Raw genomic sequence first — 19360 nt, forward strand, 5'->3', positions numbered from 1 at the left:
ACTTAGTCCCAGAAAAGCCTGCTTGCCGCTGACCAGTGCTGGATACAAAGGCAAAGCCTGGAAAGGCAGCAGTAACCATTCGCACAGTATCAGGCTGCGCCAGACGCTGGGACCGATGTCTCCGCTGAGCAGGCTCTACTGCGGCTGGAGGAGAATGGGAGACCGCAGCTCGAGATTCCCCCTGTGCAGCGGTGGGAACTGGACATCTAACAAGTGCTGCCAATCACCAGTAAAGGAGGTGGGAACACGCAAATCCATTGTACAGAATGGTGCATTGAGCCTGTTGGCCACGCTGTGGGTGCAACAAGCTCTCTAGTTAGCATATTTGATTAAACTTTAGTTTCTATAGAATAGACAAAGTGATTAGAACACTAATATACTAATAACACTAATAAAGAACGGTATGTGCACACGTTGAGAAAATTTCTGCACCATTTCTGCATTTCTTGGAAGGAAAAACTTATTTGCAAAAAGAACGTTTTTGGCGCTTTGTTTACTATGTTTTTGCCCTGCATTTTTGGTTGATTTGAGTGGTCAAAAACACAGGGCAAAAACACTCAGAGAATTGACGTGCTGCAGATTATTTTCTGCACTAAATCTGCAAGTCAAACGAACGCAACGTGTGCAATAAAACTTCAGGTTTCTCATTCACTTTGCTAGCATCAGGTTTTGCTTTAGGTTTTGTTAACAAATCCGGGCAGGAAAAAGTGACAGAAACACGGCAAAAACGCAATGTATGAACATAGTCTTAAGGTATTTTTATAGGAGTTAAATTCCCTATAAGACCATGAGCTTGATTCATTATTGCATTTGTGCCTTTCTATGTCTAGTCTTTGGTGTTTTTCATCTGTTTTTCATCTGCTCCTTAGTCTTCTTTTATTTTTTTTAAAGTCAGTTAAGTTATAGAAGTTTTTTTGTACTAAATCTGTGTGTATGTGTATGAATTGTAGTGTGTGTTAATATACTCACCTACCACCGCCTTCTCTGAAATCCAGTGCTCTACGTGATCCAGAAGTGACTGTTACAATGTAAGCCTATGGAGCATTAGAATGAAGCTCTATAGCAGTGTTCCCCAACTCTGGTCCTCAAGAGCCACCAACAGGTCATGTCTTTAGGGTTTCTTTAGTATTGCACAGGTGATAATTGCATCACCTGGACAGGCAAGCATTCAATAACCTGTGCAATACTAAGGAAATCCTGAAAACATGACCTGTTGGTGGCTCTTGAGGACCGGAGTTGGGGAACACTGCTCTATAGGCTTACATTGTAAAACAGACTTCCCGGCTCATGGATACAGCATAGAGTGAGCCGGATAGTCTGAAGAGTGGTGACGTCACTGAGAAGAGTAGCAGAACAGTGCTGGATTCTGGAGAAAGCAGCAGTAGGTGAGTGTATTAACACACTCACACTATATTACATGCATATATGCACAGATGTAGTACAACAAAAAAACTTAATGGGAGGGTTTCTTTAATGTCTAAAGCCACTTAAAGGGGTAGTCCCATCACCAAAATCCTATCCCAGTATGCAATAGGTGTAATAATAATATTACCAAATAACTTCAATTAGAAATGTAGTATAGTTCTTCTGATATTCTATGTTGCTTACTATTGATGAGCGAGTATACTCGTTGTTCGGGTGTTCTTTGAGTATTTGTTAGTGCTCAGAGATTTAGTTTTTGTCCATGCAGCTGCATGTAATAATTATAGGGGATAACTCAGGAGACTCTTTGCGTGGAACAAGACAACTACAGGACACAGTTTTATAAGTGGTAAAGTTTATATTATCACACGGTGATTCAAACAGGTGCAGAGAGAAACTCAAGTCCACAACACTTGGTGCAAATATTAAACGGAGCTTAGCAGTCTATAGGAAACTTCAGAGGAAAATGCAATCAAGCAGAAAGTCTATGAAGCACAGTTATTCTTGAGGATACTTGACACGAATAAATCCTTGTCTTAGTCCAAACACAGATAGATATGCTTATAAGGCAGTTCAAAACATATCTTAGCTCAACCAGGGAGGCCTGGTTAATAGTCTCAGGTTTTTGCAGAGCAGCAACAGCTTACATGTCCAGCAAATGCAGATGGAAGTAAACATGAGCAGCAGATGAAGGAGGATTACTGGAAACTTGTGTATGCAGCAGGAACTCAGAGCAGAGTAGAAGGATCACCACACAGGTTCACAGGAGCAGGTATATAGCCAGGGAGTAATCAGAGGTCAGGAGCTGGATGCAAGGCAGAATACTCTAGCACAGACTGAAGGCTGGGGTGGAGTTTTATAGCAGGAAGACACAGTGCACATGAGACCAAAGACGCCATCTTGGAAAAAGGCAGTAATGCACAAAAGTTAATAAAAAATGTTCAGAGTCCTGACACTGCATGATTTACAGCTGCTAGACAGCTTGAATACATGTGGGGATTCTCTAGCAACCAGGCAACCCCCACATGTACTCAGGCTGGCTAGTAGTCGTAAATCATGCAGCTGCGGTGACACAAACTAAATCTCCGAGCACTAACAAATACTCGGAGACCACCCGAGCACGCTCAGGGAAAACCCGGGCAATGAGTATACTCGCTCATCGCTATTGCTTACTCATTGTGCAGGGCATTGCAGTAGCTCAGTAGCTAATATTATTATTACACCTACTACATATTGGGAAAGGATCTTGGAGATGGAAATACCCCTTTTAATATCAGTTTAAACTAAATGTTAATGATTGTATGCTGGGTTGGGGGATCCAAATGTTTTCAGCTGATTCATCAGTTGTGACTGTGTAAAAAGTACAATTTTTTACAAATATAATCTAGTCTTCCACTGGAGCAAAATTATGTATGTTTGACATTTTGGTGCACATTTTACAATATCTTAGCAGAATATGTGACTTTTTAGTGCAAAAAGAGAGAAAAGGAAAACAGCATTTTTCATTTTGTGCATAATTCATGATTTGCTCTCATATTCAAGAATTAAGTAAAAAAATTGTAAATAAACAACACGAAACAAAAAAGTGTTTTATAAAAACCCAAATGGAGAATTTAACCATATTTGCTCTGCTTATATTGTCTGGTTGGGCTGACAGACGTTTTTTAGTGGTCCATTGAAAGAATACGGGAACTCTTAGCTATAATGATTTGTGTTTATTATGCTCATCCACTTTATCAAAATTTGACCCTTGAGCAATATTCTGCATATAGATGTATGTCACAGTTGGGGAGATTTTCCATTTAATGGCATTTCACTCCTTCACTATATTCATCTACACAATAATAATAATAATAAGCTTTATTTATGAAGCGCCAACATATACCGCAGCGCTTTACAATTCAACAGTTCATATACAACATTCATAACAAAGTTAGCAATAATACAATAATTAATGCAAAGATAATGACAACCCTGCATTGTAAGAGCTTACAATCTGCAATGAGGTGGGGGTGACAAAGTACAGGTGCTTATTTACAATAATGGTTCAACCATCTTGAGGAAATGGGGGGTAAATAAAGGCTGCATGATCTGGTGACCGCCAGTATTTGTGGATGATCTGGTGACCAGCCAGTATTTGTGTAGCTTTTGGGAGGGATGAAGTTTGATGGAGGGTTATGATCAGAAAAGTAGAAATTGGACTGCATAACAAATGACTTCGATTAGGGAACATAATTGGCCGCCTTAAACAGATGTGTTTTTAGAGAGTGCCTAAAACTGTGTTAGTTATGGTTAGTCCTAATTTCTTGGGGTAGAGCATTCCACATGGTTGATGCAACTCGTGAGAAGTCTTGCAGCTGGGAGTGGGAGGTATGGATTAGTGTGGATGTTAGTCGAAGGTTGCTTGAGGAGCGCAACGAGTGGGTAGGCTGATAAACAGAAATGAGGGAAGAGATGTAGGGGGGTGTCGCACTGTGGAGAGCTTTGTGGGTGAGAACAAGCAATTTAAATTGGATCCTGTAATGTATGGACAACCAATGCAATGACTGGCACAGAGCGAATGCATCCGAGTACCGATTAGCCAGATAGATCACCCTGGCTGCTGCATTAATGATGGACTGGAGAGGGAAAAGTCGAGTGAGGGGGATGCCAATTAATAGGTCATTACAGTAGTCCAGGCGGGAGTGGATCAGGGCAACAGTGAGGGTTTTTGTTGTTTCCATGGTGAGCAAGGGGCAGATTCTAGAAATGTCCTTTAGGTGTAAGCGGCAAGAGTGGGCAAAAGATTTTATAAGGGAGGTGAAGGAAAGATTGGTGTCAAACGTAACACCCAGACAGTGCACCTGCTGCTTAAGCGTTATTATGGTGCCACCCACAGAGAGGGAGATGTCAGCTTTAGGGAGGTTAGTAGACTGCAGGAGCAGAAGAAATTCAGTTTTGGAAAGGTTGAGTTTCAGATAGAGAGTGGACATGATGTTGGAGACTGCGAACCGGCAGTTACTGGTGTTCTGCAGTACAGCAGGACTAAGGTCAGGGGATGACGTGTATAGTTGTGTGTCATCAGCATAAAGATGGTACCGAAAGCCAAATTTGGTGATGGTTTGTCCAATTGAGGTCGTGAAGAGAGAGAAAAGAAGAGGGCCAAGGACTGAACCATGAGGGACCTCAATAGTGAGAGCAAGAGGAGAAGAAGAAGCCGTCAGAAAGATAGGAAGAGAACCAGGAGAGAGCAGTGTCCGTTATGCTTGTTGATTGGAGCATAGAGAGTAGGAGATGGTGGTCAACAGTGTTGAAAGCTGCAGAGAGGTCAAGAAGAATGAGTAGAGAGTAGTCACTGTTATGTTTTGCTGTCAAAAGGTCATTGGTCACTTTGAGGAGTGCAGTTTCTGTCAAATGAAGGGGGTGGAAGCCGGACTGTGATGGATCTAGGAGAGAGTGCGTATAGGGGTACCTGGTAAGGCGGGAGTAGACCAGGGGCTCCAAGAGTTTAGAGATGAAGGGGAGCTGGTCTGTAGTTATTTGTGCAAGATTGGTCGAGAGAGGTTTTTTATTAATGGAGTAATGATAGAGTGTTTGAAGGAGGGGAAGATACCATAGGAGAGGGAGAGATTGAAGTTTTTAGTTGAGGTGAGTAGTGACGACTGAAGAGGGAAACTGGATTAGGTGTGAGGGAATGGCATTAGTAGTGCATGTAGTTGGACGGGGAGAGGAGCCTGAAGAATTCTTCTTCTGTGACGGGGTCACATGTCCAGAGTGGGCCATAGGAGATGTGGGGAGGGATTGGAGTTATGGCACTTGGTGGCTGGGAGCTGATTTCCTGACTGATGTTTTCTATTTTTCCTATAAAGTTGGGAGGAAAGATCATCAGTACAGATGGCTGTGACAGGGGCCTGTGCTTTTGGACTGAGGAAGGAGTCAAAGGTGTCGAAGAGTTTTTTTGGTTGCTTGAAAATGAAACACTGTTCCAATAAAAAACTGTGCTTAAAGCAAAAAGTCAATGTGTTACAATATTACTATGATCTTTTTTTTAATGTAACTGCTTGTAGTTCCCGTAAATCATAATTTCAATATTACATGGGAGGCCCTGTGTGTATCATACACAGCATAGGTATACAGTGAGTTTATGGAGTAAAATATTAATGAGCATGTGCCCTGCAACCAAAATGGATTGATGAATGTTAAATTTACCCAGTCATTGCTAAAGTCTTATCCCAAATATGCACGTTATGAAACAGTTAATATTAATATAGTTTATATACATGTTTATTTTGATTGTTACATAATTGATAGATTAAGTTACCATTTTCACAAGTTAATGACATTTTCACAGGTTTTGTCACTTGTAATTAGGGCTGCCACTAGGAATTTCGGGGCCCCACACTGGCAAAATTTTCGGGCCCCATTGAGACTCCGCCCAGGCTCCACCCCAGCTCCGCCTCCACCCTTCGAACTTTACACAGTCCCACCTCTCCTCTTGGAAATACTCAACTTCTCCACCACGTCCTCATCAATTAGATATTAACAGTTCCCATAAAACACCAGAGCGCATACATAGCCAGCAGCTTTTGTTCTGGCCAAAGTAATTTTTAAGTCACCACCACGACAAGGTAGACTCTTTTGGCCGGACCCTACTCTACTCTAACCTATTAAATATAAAATATTTTTATGTATTTTTCTTTAAGGGAATGAGACATACAATTTATTAAATGACCATTAATGCAACGTATAAGGAACAAATACCGCCACACCATGGCCAGACCACATATTACCACCACATAGTGACCTATAATACCACATACAAGGAACAAATACCACCACACCATGAACAGACCACATATTACCACCACATAGTGAATACTACAATAATGATCATTAATAAAAAAAACAAACAGGTAATACAGTGATCACCAGTGACATTATACACAGAAGCTCTGTACATAGTTTACAGTGTCAGTGTACAGGTAATACAGTGATCACTGGTGACATTATGCACAGGAGCTCTGTATATAGTGTACAAATACCGTATTTTCCGGCGTATAAGAGGACTGGGCGTATAAGACGACCCCCCAACTTTACCAGTTAAAATATAAAATCTTCTTAAAAGTCGGGGGTCTTCTTATACACCCTATGTCGTCTTATAGGGCCGGTGAATATGTGCCTTTTGGGGGGGGGGGGAGTGATCCTGATGACGAGGGGGCGTCTCACAGGAAAGTGAGTATCCCCCATTACCTTATCGTAGCGGTGCAGCGTGGGGGTCTCAGTGCTGGGAGTGGCGGCGGCGGCTGCTGTGCTCTGGTGCGGCGGCTGCTGTGCTCTGGTGCGGCGGCTGCTGTGCTCTGGTGCGGCGGCTGCTGTGCTCTGGTGCGGCGGCTCCTCTTCTGTGTGGGGCCTCTGTGCTGTGCGGTGGCGGCGGCATATCTTTATCCAGTTGGGGCTCCTCCGGCATCTCCTTAGCCCTGGAGGCCCCGCCGCAACTCCATGAGTGCAATGCAGCGGCCATTTTCCCGGAGGCAGCTCAATAGGTGCGATGCGGTGGCCTCCGGGAAAATGGCCGCTGCTCAGATTCAGATCTCGTCCCGAAATCTCGGGACACGAGATCTGAATCTGAGCAGCGGCCATTTTCCCGGAGGCCACCACATTGCACCGATGGAGTTGCGGCGGGGCCTCCAGGGCTAAGGAGATGCCGGAGGAGCCCCAACTGGATAAAGATACGCCGCTGCCGCCGCCACCTCACAGCACAGAGGCCCCACACAGAAGAGGAGCCGCCGCACCAGAACACAGCAGCTGCCGCCGCTCCCAGCACTGACACCCCCACGCTGCACCGCTAGGATAAGGTAATGGGGATTACTCACTTTCCTGTGAGACGCCCCCTCGTCATCAGGATCACTCCCCCTCCCCACCCACCATATACACCGGCGTACAAGTCGATTCCCGGCGTATAAGACGACCCCCGACTTTTAAGAAGATTTTCGGGGGTTAAAAAGTCGTCTTATACGCCGGAAAATACGGTAATACAGTGATCACCAGTAACATTATACACAGGACCTCTGTATACAGTGTCAGTGTACAGATAATATAGTGATCACTGGTGACATTATGCACAGGAGCTCTGTACATAGTATACAGTGTATAGTGTCAGTGTACAGGTAACACACTGACTCACCAGTGACGTCTCTAGCTGAAGCCCTTCATCTTTGCTTTTCTTTCTCATGCAGTGCAGACCACCATCACTTCTTCCAGCCAGAACTCTTCTCTGCATAAAATAACACAGTTACCTAGAGCACAGCTTCCAGAGCACATTCCCCTCTTTTTCCCTTTGTTCTACACTACACATCTAAATATAGATATGCACCCACCAGTAATACATAATTGGTTATTTTGCAACCCACCATTCCAAATATAAATTATAATACGCCACTGAGCCCCTTCTAGCTATACATAGCCACTTTCCCCACCTAATAAATATATAAATTAATTAGCACCTATGCTCTTTTCCAATTCAGTACCAGTCACTGCATACTCAACGCCCCCACTATGTACCTCCCGCTCCCCTGACTTATTATATTTATGGAGCGCCCCCAGACACAGGGCCGCGGGGTACTCGGTACGGGGCCTCTCAGTCTCGGTCCTGGGGTTGACACGGTTGTCACGGTGGCTAGACCCGGTCCGTGACCCTGCTAAGGGGCGTCCAATGAAAGGTGATGGTGTGTGGTGCGAGGAGCGATGAATAACAAGGACACAGGGTTGCAGTCTCTTTACCTCTTTACTGTAGGCTTCGGGATCCACAATCCAGAGCACTGCTAACAGGGCTGGCTGAGACCGGCCGGTCCGAAGGCACATCCAGAGTTTCCTTTGCAGGTGGAAATCAGTGTCTACCTACTAGCGCCTGTGTGTTGTAGTACCTCCCTGCTGAGCACCACGGGATAGTCCTCAAAACTGTTGTGTCTGTTTCTGATGTTCTTTCTCACAACTCGTATCTGTTCTGATGTTCTTCTCCGTCCCCCAGATGATATGGCTAGGACGCACCCGTATGACTGGTAGGCCTGGAGTTCTCCCGGGACCCTAGCGTCGCCCCTCTCCCACATTTGCCCCCTATGTCTGCTTAGGTGTTTTAGGTGAGACAGCCAACCTATAATCAACTGTCCTGCCGCTGTTTGAAGTACTGCTTGGAGCCCAATACTTCCTCGGCGTTCTGGCCACCGGCTACGCGCCTCAGTAGGATGTTGCCGATCTCGGGGCACGACTCCTACTGGCTTAATCTCCTTTTTGCTGCGATCTCGTTTCTCACTTCTCCACAATATATCTCGCTTCGTATCCTCTCTTAAGATGCCGCCGCATTCGAGTGCAGGCGCGGCTCCGTAACGTTCTGTCCTGTTCGCTAGGTCACTGCCAGGGTCCCACCCCTGACAGAGACCCCCCTGAATCTTCTCCCACAACACCCTCTGCCACAGGATGTTGCCAGTCAGCTTCTGTCTAACTTCCTATCCAGCCCCCAGTTTTACCAGATTGTGAGGAGTGGCCTAATACATAGAACCCTTTGCTCCCCCTGGTGGCTGAAGTGTGAAATGTAGTGTGTGACTGTGATACCTGGTCAGGTGAACTCCTTTTGTGCAATCAGACGTAAGATCACTCCCCTTAGTGGCAGAGCAACATTACTGCAACGACCAGATCTCTGGGGCGCTGCATTTACATGCCCCTTCTGCCCCAATTCATTGTCATGTCTTCTCTCTCCCACCCTCTATTCATTATCAACAGCTCTACCCCCACATTCAATGCATCATTTACTCTCCCCCTCAAAATTCATTATTATTTGCTCTCTCCCGATCATCATTTGCTCTCCCCACCCCGACCTTCAATTCAATTGCTATCCATCTTCCCTCACTCTCAATTCATCATTTGCAGTCTCCCGTTCCCTCCCCCACTTCATCATGTGCAGTCGCCTTTTCCCCACTTCATCATGTGCAGTCCCATTTACCCCCACTTCAACATGTGCAGTCCCCTTTACACCCATTTCATCTTTTGCAGTTCCCTTTAACCCCCCACTTCATGTACAGTCCCCCTTTAACCCCTCAACATCATGTGTCGTCCCCCTTAAAAGTCCCACATCATGTGCAGTCCACCTTTAACCCCCTCCCCACATCATCATATGCAGTCCCCCTTTAACCCCCTCCCCACATCTTGTGCAGTCCCCCTTTAACCCCCCCACATCATCATGTGCAGTCCTCCTTTAACCCCCATCAACATGTGCAGTCCCCCTTTAACCCCCCCACATCATCATGTTCAGTCCCCCTTTATCCCCCTCCCCACATCATCATGTGCAGTCCCCCTTTAACCCCCCCACTTCATGTTACTTAGTTATTAAGGTTGAAGGAAGACTTTAAGTCCATCTAGTTCAACCCATAGCCTAACCTAACATGCCCTAACATGTTGATCCAGAGGAAGGCAAAAAAAACCCATGTGGCAAAGAGTAAGCTCCACATTGGGGAAAAAAATTTCTTCCCGACACCACATACGGCAATCAGACTAGTTCCCTGGATCAACGCCCTATCAAGGAATCTAGTGTATATACCCTGTAACATTATACTTTTCAAGAAAGGCATCCACTCCCCTCTTAAATTTTAGCAGTGAATCACTCATTACAACATCATACGGCAGTGAGTTCCATAGTCTCACTGCTCTTACAGTAAAGAATCCGCTTCTGTTATTATGCTTAACCCCTTCATGACCCAGCCTATTTTGGCCTTAATGACATTGCCGTTTTTTGCAATTCTGACCAGTGTCCCTTTATGAGGTAATAACTCAGGAACGCTTCAACGGATCCTAGCGATTCTGAGATTGTTTTTTCGTGACATATTGGGCTTCATGTTAGTGGTAAATTTAGGTCGATAATTTCTGAGTTTATTTGTGAAAAAAATGGAAATTTGGCGAAAATTTTGAAAATTTCACAATTTTCACATTTTGAATTTTTATTCTGTTAAACCAGAGAGTTATGTGACACAAAATAGTTAATAAATAACATTTCCCACATGTCTACTTTACATCAGCACAATTTTGGAAACAAATTTTTTTTTGCTAGGAAGTTATAAGGGTTAAAATTTGACCAGTGATTTCTCATTTTTACAACAAAATTTACAAAACCATTTTTTTTAGGGACCACCTCACATTTGAAGTCAGTTTGAGGGTTCTATATGGCTGAAAATACCCCAAAGTGACACCATTCTAAAAACTGCACCCCTCAAGGTGCCCAAAACCACATTCAAGAAGTTTATTAACCCTTCAGGTGTTTCACAGCAGCAGAAGCAACATGGAAGTAAAAAATGAACATTTAACTTTTTAGTCACAAAAATGATCTTTTAGCAACAATTTTTTATTTTCCCAAGGGTAAAAGGAGAAACTGGACCACGTACGTTGTTGTCCAATTTGTCCTGAGTACGCTGATACCTCATATGCGGGGGTAAACCACTGTTTGGGCGCACGGCAGGGCTCGGAAGGGAAGGAGCGCTATTTGACTTTTTCAATGAAAAATTGGCTCCACTCTTTAGTGGACACCATGTCGCGTTTGGAGAGCCCCCGTGTGCCTAAACATTGGAGCTCCCCGACAAGTGTCCCCATTTTGGAAACAAGACCCCCCAAGGAACTTATCTAGAAGCATAGTGAGCACTTTAAACCCCCAGGTGCTTCACAAATTGATCCGTAAAAATGAAAAAGTACTTTTTTTTTCACAAAAAAATTATTTTAGCCTCAATTTTTTCATTTTCACATGGGCAACAGGATAAAATGGATCCTAAATTTTGTTGGGCAATTTCTCCTGAGTACACCGATACCTCACATGTGGGGGTAAACCACTGTTTGGGCACATGGTAAGGCTCGGAAGGGAAGGAGCGCCATTTGACTTTTTGAAAGAAAAATTATCTCCATCGTTAGCGGACACCATGTCGCGTTTGGAAAGCCCCTGTGTGCCTAAACATTGGAGCGCCTCCACAAGTGACCCCATTTTGGAAACTAGACCCCCCAAGGAACTTATCTAGAGGCATAGTGAGCACTTTAAACCCTCAGGTGCTTCACAAATTGATCCGCAAAAATGAAAAAATACTTTTTTTTTCACACAAAATTTTTTTAGCCTCAATTCTTTCATTTTCACATGGGCAACAGGATAAAATGGATCCTAAAATTTGTTGGGCAATTTCTCCTGAGTACGCCGATACCTCATATGTGGGGGTAAACCACTGTTTGGGTGCACGGCAAGGCTCGGAAGGGGAGGCGTGCCATTTGACTTTTTGAATGGAAAATTAGCTCCAATCGTTAGCGGACACCATGTCGTGTTTGGAGAGCTCCTGTGTGCCTAAACATTGGAGCTCCCCTACAAGTGACCCCATTTTGGAAACTAGACCCCCCAAGGAACTTATCTACATGCATAGTGAGCACTTATAACCCCCAGGTGCTTCACAGAAGTTTATAACGCAGAGCCGTCAAAATAAAAAATAATTTTTCTTTCCTCAAAAATGATTTTTAGCCCAGAATTTTTTATTTTCCCAAGGGTAATAGGAGAAATTGGACCCCAAATGTTGTTGTCCAGTTTGTCCTGAGTACGATGATACCCCATATGTGGGGGTAGACCACTGTTTGGGCGCACCGCAGGGCTCGGAAGGGAAGGCACGCCATTTGGCTTTTTGAATGGAAAATTAGCTCCAATCATTAGCGGACACCATGTCGCGTTTGGAGAGCCCCTGTGTGCCTAAACATTGGAGCTCCCGCACAAGTGACCCCATTTTGGAAACTAGACCATATGTGGGCGTAAACCACTGTTTTGGCACACGTCGGGGTTTGGAAGGGAAGTAGTGACGTTTTGAAATGCAGACTTTGATGGAATGCTCTGCGGGCGTCAGGTTGCGTTTGCAGAGCCCCTGATGTGCCTAAACAGTAGGAACTCCCCACAAGTGACTCCATTTTGGAAACTAGACTCCCAAGGGAACTTATCTAGATGTGTGGTGAGCACTTTGAACCCCCAACTGCTTCACAGAAGTTTATAACGCAGAGCCGTGAAAATAATAAATGTGTTTCCTTTCCTCAAAAATATTTTTTTAGCCCAGAATTTTTTATTTTTGCAAGGGTAACAGGAGAAATTTGACCTCAAAAGTTGTTGTCCAGTTTCTCCTGAGCACGCTGATACCCCATATGTGGGGGTCAACCACTGTTTGGGCACATGCCGGGGCTCGGAAGGGAAGTAGTGACGTTTTGGAATGCAGAGTTTGATGGAATGGTCTGCGGGTATCATGCTACGTTTGCAGAGCCCCTGATATGCCTAAACAGTAGAAACCCCCCAAAAGTGACCCCATTTTGGAAACTAGACCCCCCAAGGAACTTATCTAGATGTGTGGTGAGCACATTCAACCCCCAAGAGCTTCACAGAAGTTTACAACGCAGAGCCATGAAAATAAAAAATCATTTTTCTTTCCTCAAACAAGATGTTTTAGCAAGCAATTTTTTATTTTCACAAGGGTAACAGGAGAAATTGGACCACAATATTTGTTGCCCAGTTTGTTGTGAGTATGCTGATTCCCCATATGTGGGGGTAAACCACTGTTTGGGCACACGTCAGGGCTCGGAAGGGAAGTAGTGACATTTGAAATGCAGACTTTGATGGAATGGTCTGCGGGCATCACATTGCATTTGCAGAGCCCCTGATGTGCCTAAACAGTAGAAACACCCCACAAGTGACCCCATTTTGGAAACTAGACCCCCCACGGAACTTATCTAGATGTGTGATGAGCACGTTCAACCCCCAAGTGCTTCACAGAAGTTTACAACGCAGAGCCGTGAAAATAAAAAATCATTTTTCTTTCCTCAAAAAAGATGTTTTAGCAAGCAATTTTTTATTTTCACAAGGGTAACAGGAGAAATTGGGCCCCAATATTTGTTGCCCAGTTTGTTGTGAGTGTGCTGGTACCCCATATGTGGGGGTAAACCACTGTTTGGGCACACGTCAGGGCTCGGAAGGGAAGTAGTGACATTTGAAATGCAGACTTTGATGGAATGATCTGCGGGCATCATGTTGCATTTGCAGAGCCCCTGATGTGCCTAAATAGTAGAAACACCCCACAATTGACCCCATTTTGGAAACTAGACCCCCGAAGGAACTTATCTAGATGTGTCGTGAGCACTTTCAACCCCCAAGTGCTTCACAGAAGTTAATAACGCAGAGCCGTGAAAATAAAAAATAATTGTTCTTTCCTCAAAAATTATGTTTTAGCAAGTAATTTTTTATTTTTGCAAGGGTAACAGGAGAAATTGGACCCCAACAGTTGTTGCCCAGTTTGTCCTGAGTACGCTGGTACCTCAAATGTGGGGGTACACCGCTGTTTGGGCGCACGTCGGGGCTTAGAAGGGAGGGAGCACCATTTGACTTTTTGAACGCAAGATTGGCTGGAATCAATGGTGGCGCCATGTTGCTTTTGGAGACCCCTGATGTGCCTAAACAGTGGAAACCCCTCAATTCTAACTTCAACACTAACCCCAACACACCCCTAATCCTAATCCCAACTGTAGCCATAACCCTAATCACAACCCTAACCCCAACACACCCCTAACCACAACCCTAACCCCAACACACCCGTAACCCTAATTCCAACCCTAACCCTAATCCTAACCCTAATCCCAACCCTAACCCTAATCCCAACCCTAACCACAACTGTAACCCCAACACACCCCTAACCCTATCCGTAACCCTAACCACAAGCCTAATCTTAACCCTATTTCCAACCTTAGCCCTAATTCCAACCCTAACTCTAATTCCAACCCTAACCCTAAGGCTATGTGCCCACGTTGCGGATTCGTGTGAGATTTTTCCGCACGATTTTTGAAAAATCTGCAGGTAAAAGGCACTGCGTTTTACCTGCGGATTTACAGCGGATTTCCAGTGTTTTTTTGTGCGGATTTCACCTGCGGATACCTATTGAGGAACAGGTGTAAAACGCTGCGGAATCCGCACAAAGAATTGACATGCTGCGGAAAATACAACGCAGCGTTTCTGCACGGAATTTTCCGCACCATGGGCACAGCGGATTTGGTTTTCTATAGGTGTACATGGTACTGTAAACCTGATGGAAAACTGCTACGAATTCGCAGCGGCCAATCCGCTGCGGATCCGCTGCGGATCCACGGCCAATCCGCTGCGGATCCTCGGCCAATCCGCTGCGGATCCGCGGCCAATCCGCTGCGGATCCGCGGCCAATCCGCTGCGGATCCGCGGCCAAATCCGCACTGTGTGCACATGCCATAACCCTAACCCTACCCCTAACCCTACCCCTAGTTCTAGTTCTAACCCTAGTTCTAACCCTAACCCTAGTGGAAAAAAAATATATATATATTTTCTTTATTTTATTATTGTCCCTACCTATGGGGGTGATAAAGGGGGGGTTTATTTATTATTTTTTTATTTTGATCGCTGTGATAGAACCTACCACAGCGATCAAAATGTACTTTGCCGGCCGGCAGATTCGGCGGGCGCACTGCGCATGTGCCCGCCATTTTGGAAGATGGCGGCGCCCAGGGAGAAGACGGACCGACTTCGGGAGGCTCGGTAAGTATGAGGGGGTGGTGGGGGGGTTGATCGGAGCACAGGGGGGGATCGGAGGACCGGGGGAGCGGACAGGAGCACGGGGGAGCGGACAGGAGCACGAAGGAGCGGACAGGGGGACGGAGGGGGGTACCGGACAGAACGGAGGACTGGGGAGGAGATCGGGGGCGGTGGGGGGGGCAGAACATGATTTCCAGCCATGGCAGATGCTATTGCAGCATCGGCCATGGCTGGATTGCAATATTTCACCATTTTCATAGGTGAAATATTGCAAATTGCTCTGATTGGCTGTTGCACTTTCAACAGCCAATCAGAGCGATCGTAGCCACGTGGGGGCAAAGCCACCCCCCCTGGGCTGAAGTACAACTCCCCCTCTCCCTGCAGATCGGCTAAAATAGGAGTTAACCCTTTCACCCGATCTGCAGGGACGCGATCATTCCATGACGCCACATAGGCGTCATGGGTCGGATTGGCACCGACTTTCATGATGCCTACGTGGCGTCAAAGGTCGGGAAGGGGTTAAACCTTCTTTCCTCCAGACGTAGAGGATGCCCCCTTGTCCCTGTCTCAGGTCTATGATTAAAAAGATCATCAGAAAGGTCTTTGTACTGTCCCCTCATATATTTATACATTAAAATAAGATCACCCCTTAGTCTTCTTTTTCCCAAACTAAACAGCCCCAAGTGTAATAACCTATCTTGGTATTGCAGACCCCCCAGTCCTCTAATAACCTTGGTCGCTCTTCTCTGCACCCGCTCTAGTTCAGCTATGTCTTTCTTATACACCGGAGACCAGAACTGTGCACAGTATTCTAAGTGTGGTCGAACTAGTGACTTGTATAGAGGTAAAATTATGTTCTCCTCATGAGCATCTATGCCTCTTTTAATACATCCCATTATTTTATTTGCCTTTGTAGCAGCTGCCTGACACTGGCCACTGAATATGAGTTTGTCATCCACCCATACACCCAGGTCTTTTTCATTGACGGATTTGCCCAGAGTTTTAGAATTAAGCACATAGTTATTTATCTTATTACTTCTACCCAAGTGCATGACCTTACATTTATCCCCATTAAAGCTCATTTGCCATTTATCAGCCCAAGCTTCTAGTTTACATAAATCATCCTGTAATATAAAATTGTCCTCCCCTGTATTGATTACCCTGCAGAGTTTAGTGTCATCTGCAAATATTGAAATTCTACTCTGAATGCCCCCTACAAGGTCATTAATAAATATGTTAAAAAGAAGAGGGCCCAATACTGACCCCTGTGGTACCCCACTGCTAACCATGAATAGTTAACCCCCCTCCCCACATCATCATATGCAGTCCGCCTTTAACCCCCTCCCCACATCTTGTGCAGTCCCCCTTTAACTCCCCACATCATCATGTGCAGTCCTCCTTTAACCCCCCACATCAACATGTGCAGTCCCCCTTTAACCCCCCACATCATCATGTGCAGTCCCCCTTTATCCCTCCTCCCCACATCATCATGTGCAGTCCCCCTTTAACCCCCCCTCCTCACATCATGTACAGCAGTAAGGACAGTAATGCCCGGATGGCGGCCCTGTTTGTAATAATTGTATTATGCATTAATTACGCAGGTCAACTGAGTGTGATTGAAGAACTGTCCAGTTTCTACAGTGAAGTTTGTCCTACCACCGGAGCCCATATAACATACTGTGAACACTGGGTCCATCTACTACACGTTTTGAAAGACAGACAAAAGGAAGGAGATGTTCTTAGTACCCTAAGCAGGCTCTATCAGACACTAAACACTGCCAAGTAAGTGCAGGCAACTTTTTCAATGATGTGAAGTAGGTTGATTAGTGTAAAGTACATACAGTCATATGAAAAAGTTTGGGCACCCCTATTAATCTTAAGCTTAATGTTTTATAAAAATTGTTTTTTTTTGCAACAGCTATTTCAGTTTAATATATCTAATAACTGTTGGACACAGTAATGTTTCTGCCTTGAAATGAGGTTTATTGTACTAACAGAAAATGTGCAATCTGCATTCAAACAAAATTTGACAGGTGCATAAGTATGGGCACCCTTATCATTTTCTTGTTTTAAATACTCCTACCTACTTTTTACTGACTTACTAAAGCACTTTTTTTGGTTTTGTAACCTCATTGAGCTTTGAACTTCATAGCTAGGTGTATGCAATCATGAGAAAAGCTACTTAAAGTGGCCACTTGCAAGTTGTTCTCCTGTTTGAATCTCCTCTGAAGAGTGGCATCATGGGCTCCTCAAAACAACTGTCAAATGATCTGAAAACAAAGATTATTCAACATAGTTGTTCAGGGGAAGGATACAAAAAGCTGTCTCAGAGGTTTAACCTGTCAATTTCCACTGTGAGGAACATAGTAAGGAAATGGAAGAACACAGGTACAGTTCTTGTTAAGGCCAGAAGTGGCAGGCCAAGAAAAACATCAGAAAGGCAGAGAAGAAGAATGGTGAGATCAGTCAAGGACAATCCTCAGACCATCTCCAGAGAGCTGCAGCATCAACTTGCTGCAGATGGTGTCACTGTGCATCGGTCAACTATACAACGCACTTTGTTTTTTTGCCGCCATGCATAACGCCTTTTTGTATTACCAAACAACTCAATCTTGGTTTCATCAGTCCACAGGACCTTCTTCCAAAAAGAAATTGGCTTCTCCAAATGTGCTTTTGCATACCTCATCCGACTCTGTTTGTGGCGTGCTTGCAGAAACGGCTTCTTTCGCATCACTCTCCCATACAGCTTCTCCTTGTGCAAAGTGCGTTGTATAGTTGACCGATGCACAGTGACACCATCTGCAGCAAGTTGATGCTGCAGATTTCTGGAGGTGGCCTGAGGATTGTCCTTGACTGATGTCACCATTCTTCTTCTCTGCCTTTCTGATGTTTTTCTTGGCCTGCCACTTCTGGCCTTAACAAGAACTGTACCTGTGTTCTTCCATTTCCTTACTATGTTCCTCACAGTGGAAATTGACAGGTTAAATCTCTGAGACAGCTTTTTGTATCCTTCCCCTGAACAACTATGTTGAATAATCTTTGTTTTCAGATCATTTGACAGTTGTTTTGAGGAGCCCATGATGCCACTCTTCAGAGGAGATTCAAACAGGAGAACAACTTGCAAGTGGCCACTTTAAGTAGCTTTTCTCATGATTGCATACACCTAGCTATGAAGTTCAAAGCTCAATGAGGTTACAAAACCCAAAAAAGTGCTTTAGTAAGTCAGGTCAGTAAAAAGTAGGTAGGAGTATTTAAAACAAGAAAATGATAAGGGTGCCCATACTTATGCACCTGTCAAATTTTGTTTGAATGCAGATTGCACATTTTCTGTTAGTACAATAAACCTCATTTCAAGTCAGAAACATTACTATGTCCAACAGTTATTAGATATATGAAACTGAAATAGCTGTTGCAAAAAATTTTTTTTTTATAAAACATTAAGCTGAAGATTAATAGGGGTGCCCAAACTTTTTCATATGACTGTATGAATAATAATCAGGTAGAAATCCTATCACTAGATATTATTACAAGTTTTACCTATGATCAATCTGAGTCTCATTCCCTACAGTCCTAAGGATTTTGTCTGGGGGGAGCAACTGCCATGCAAAAATTTACGTAAATGTTGTATTCAGATAAATGGCCATCTATGTAATATACGAACATTTCTAATCTGCCAGAACAGAGAACACAAGCGATTTGGCTCAAATAAAAAAAAAAAACAGATGAAGGGGCCAATTTATCAAAGCTTTTATTCCAGGAAAGTGTAGTAAAAGCTTTGAAAATCATAATATTTTTGAGCAACTCGGAGTTGAGTAAAAATGGTGTTACTTTTGGCATTTTTACCCCAATTTTAATCTGCTCCTCATACATGGCAGACATTACAAACTTCTAATCCTTGAAGGATTTTCAGTTGACTCAGTCTGCAGACAGCAAACAAAGTATTGCACACATAAAAACATAAATATTTCATGAAACTCAATTGTAAAAATATTTTTTAATCCAAACTGCATGTAATGAAGTAAAGTTAATTGCCATGAAGGTGTCCATATCCTTGTTACATTTATGAAATCCTACTTTTGAAAGGAGATTCATTCATTCAATGAATTTCCTTTACCCGGTCCCTAATTAAAGACGGAACTGTCAGGAGAAACCTATTAGTTTTACCCCAATTGCTTTGGTTGGCTCCCAAGACAAATCATCGTCACTTATCCAGATTATATTACAAAACCTGGCGTTACAGATATGACAACTCACATTTCAGCTCAGAACGCACTGCTATAAAAGAGTCATTAAAATAAAATAGAATCTGGATAATTGTTTCTTTTACATTTGTAGGAATAACATTTAGATTATAAAAATCAA

The 19360-nt window shown here is 44.0% G+C and overlaps 1 protein-coding gene across 9 annotated transcripts in view; it reads left to right on the forward strand.

Annotated features, from left to right (window-relative positions):
• The window catches only part of SH3TC2 (SH3 domain and tetratricopeptide repeats 2), a 167378-nt gene that overhangs the window by 129725 nt on the left and 18293 nt on the right, over positions 1-19360 (forward strand). For all 9 annotated transcript variants that reach the window (XM_077265771.1, XM_077265773.1, XM_077265774.1 and 6 more), the window contains one exon: positions 16600-16780. In XM_077265771.1, coding sequence (XP_077121886.1) covers positions 16600-16780 — 181 coding nt within the window. The remainder of the gene's footprint in view (positions 1-16599; positions 16781-19360) is intronic.

Source organism: Ranitomeya variabilis, chromosome 5 (assembly GCF_051348905.1).
Source record: "Ranitomeya variabilis isolate aRanVar5 chromosome 5, aRanVar5.hap1, whole genome shotgun sequence".
Classification (NCBI taxonomy): domain Eukaryota; kingdom Metazoa; phylum Chordata; class Amphibia; order Anura; family Dendrobatidae; genus Ranitomeya; species Ranitomeya variabilis.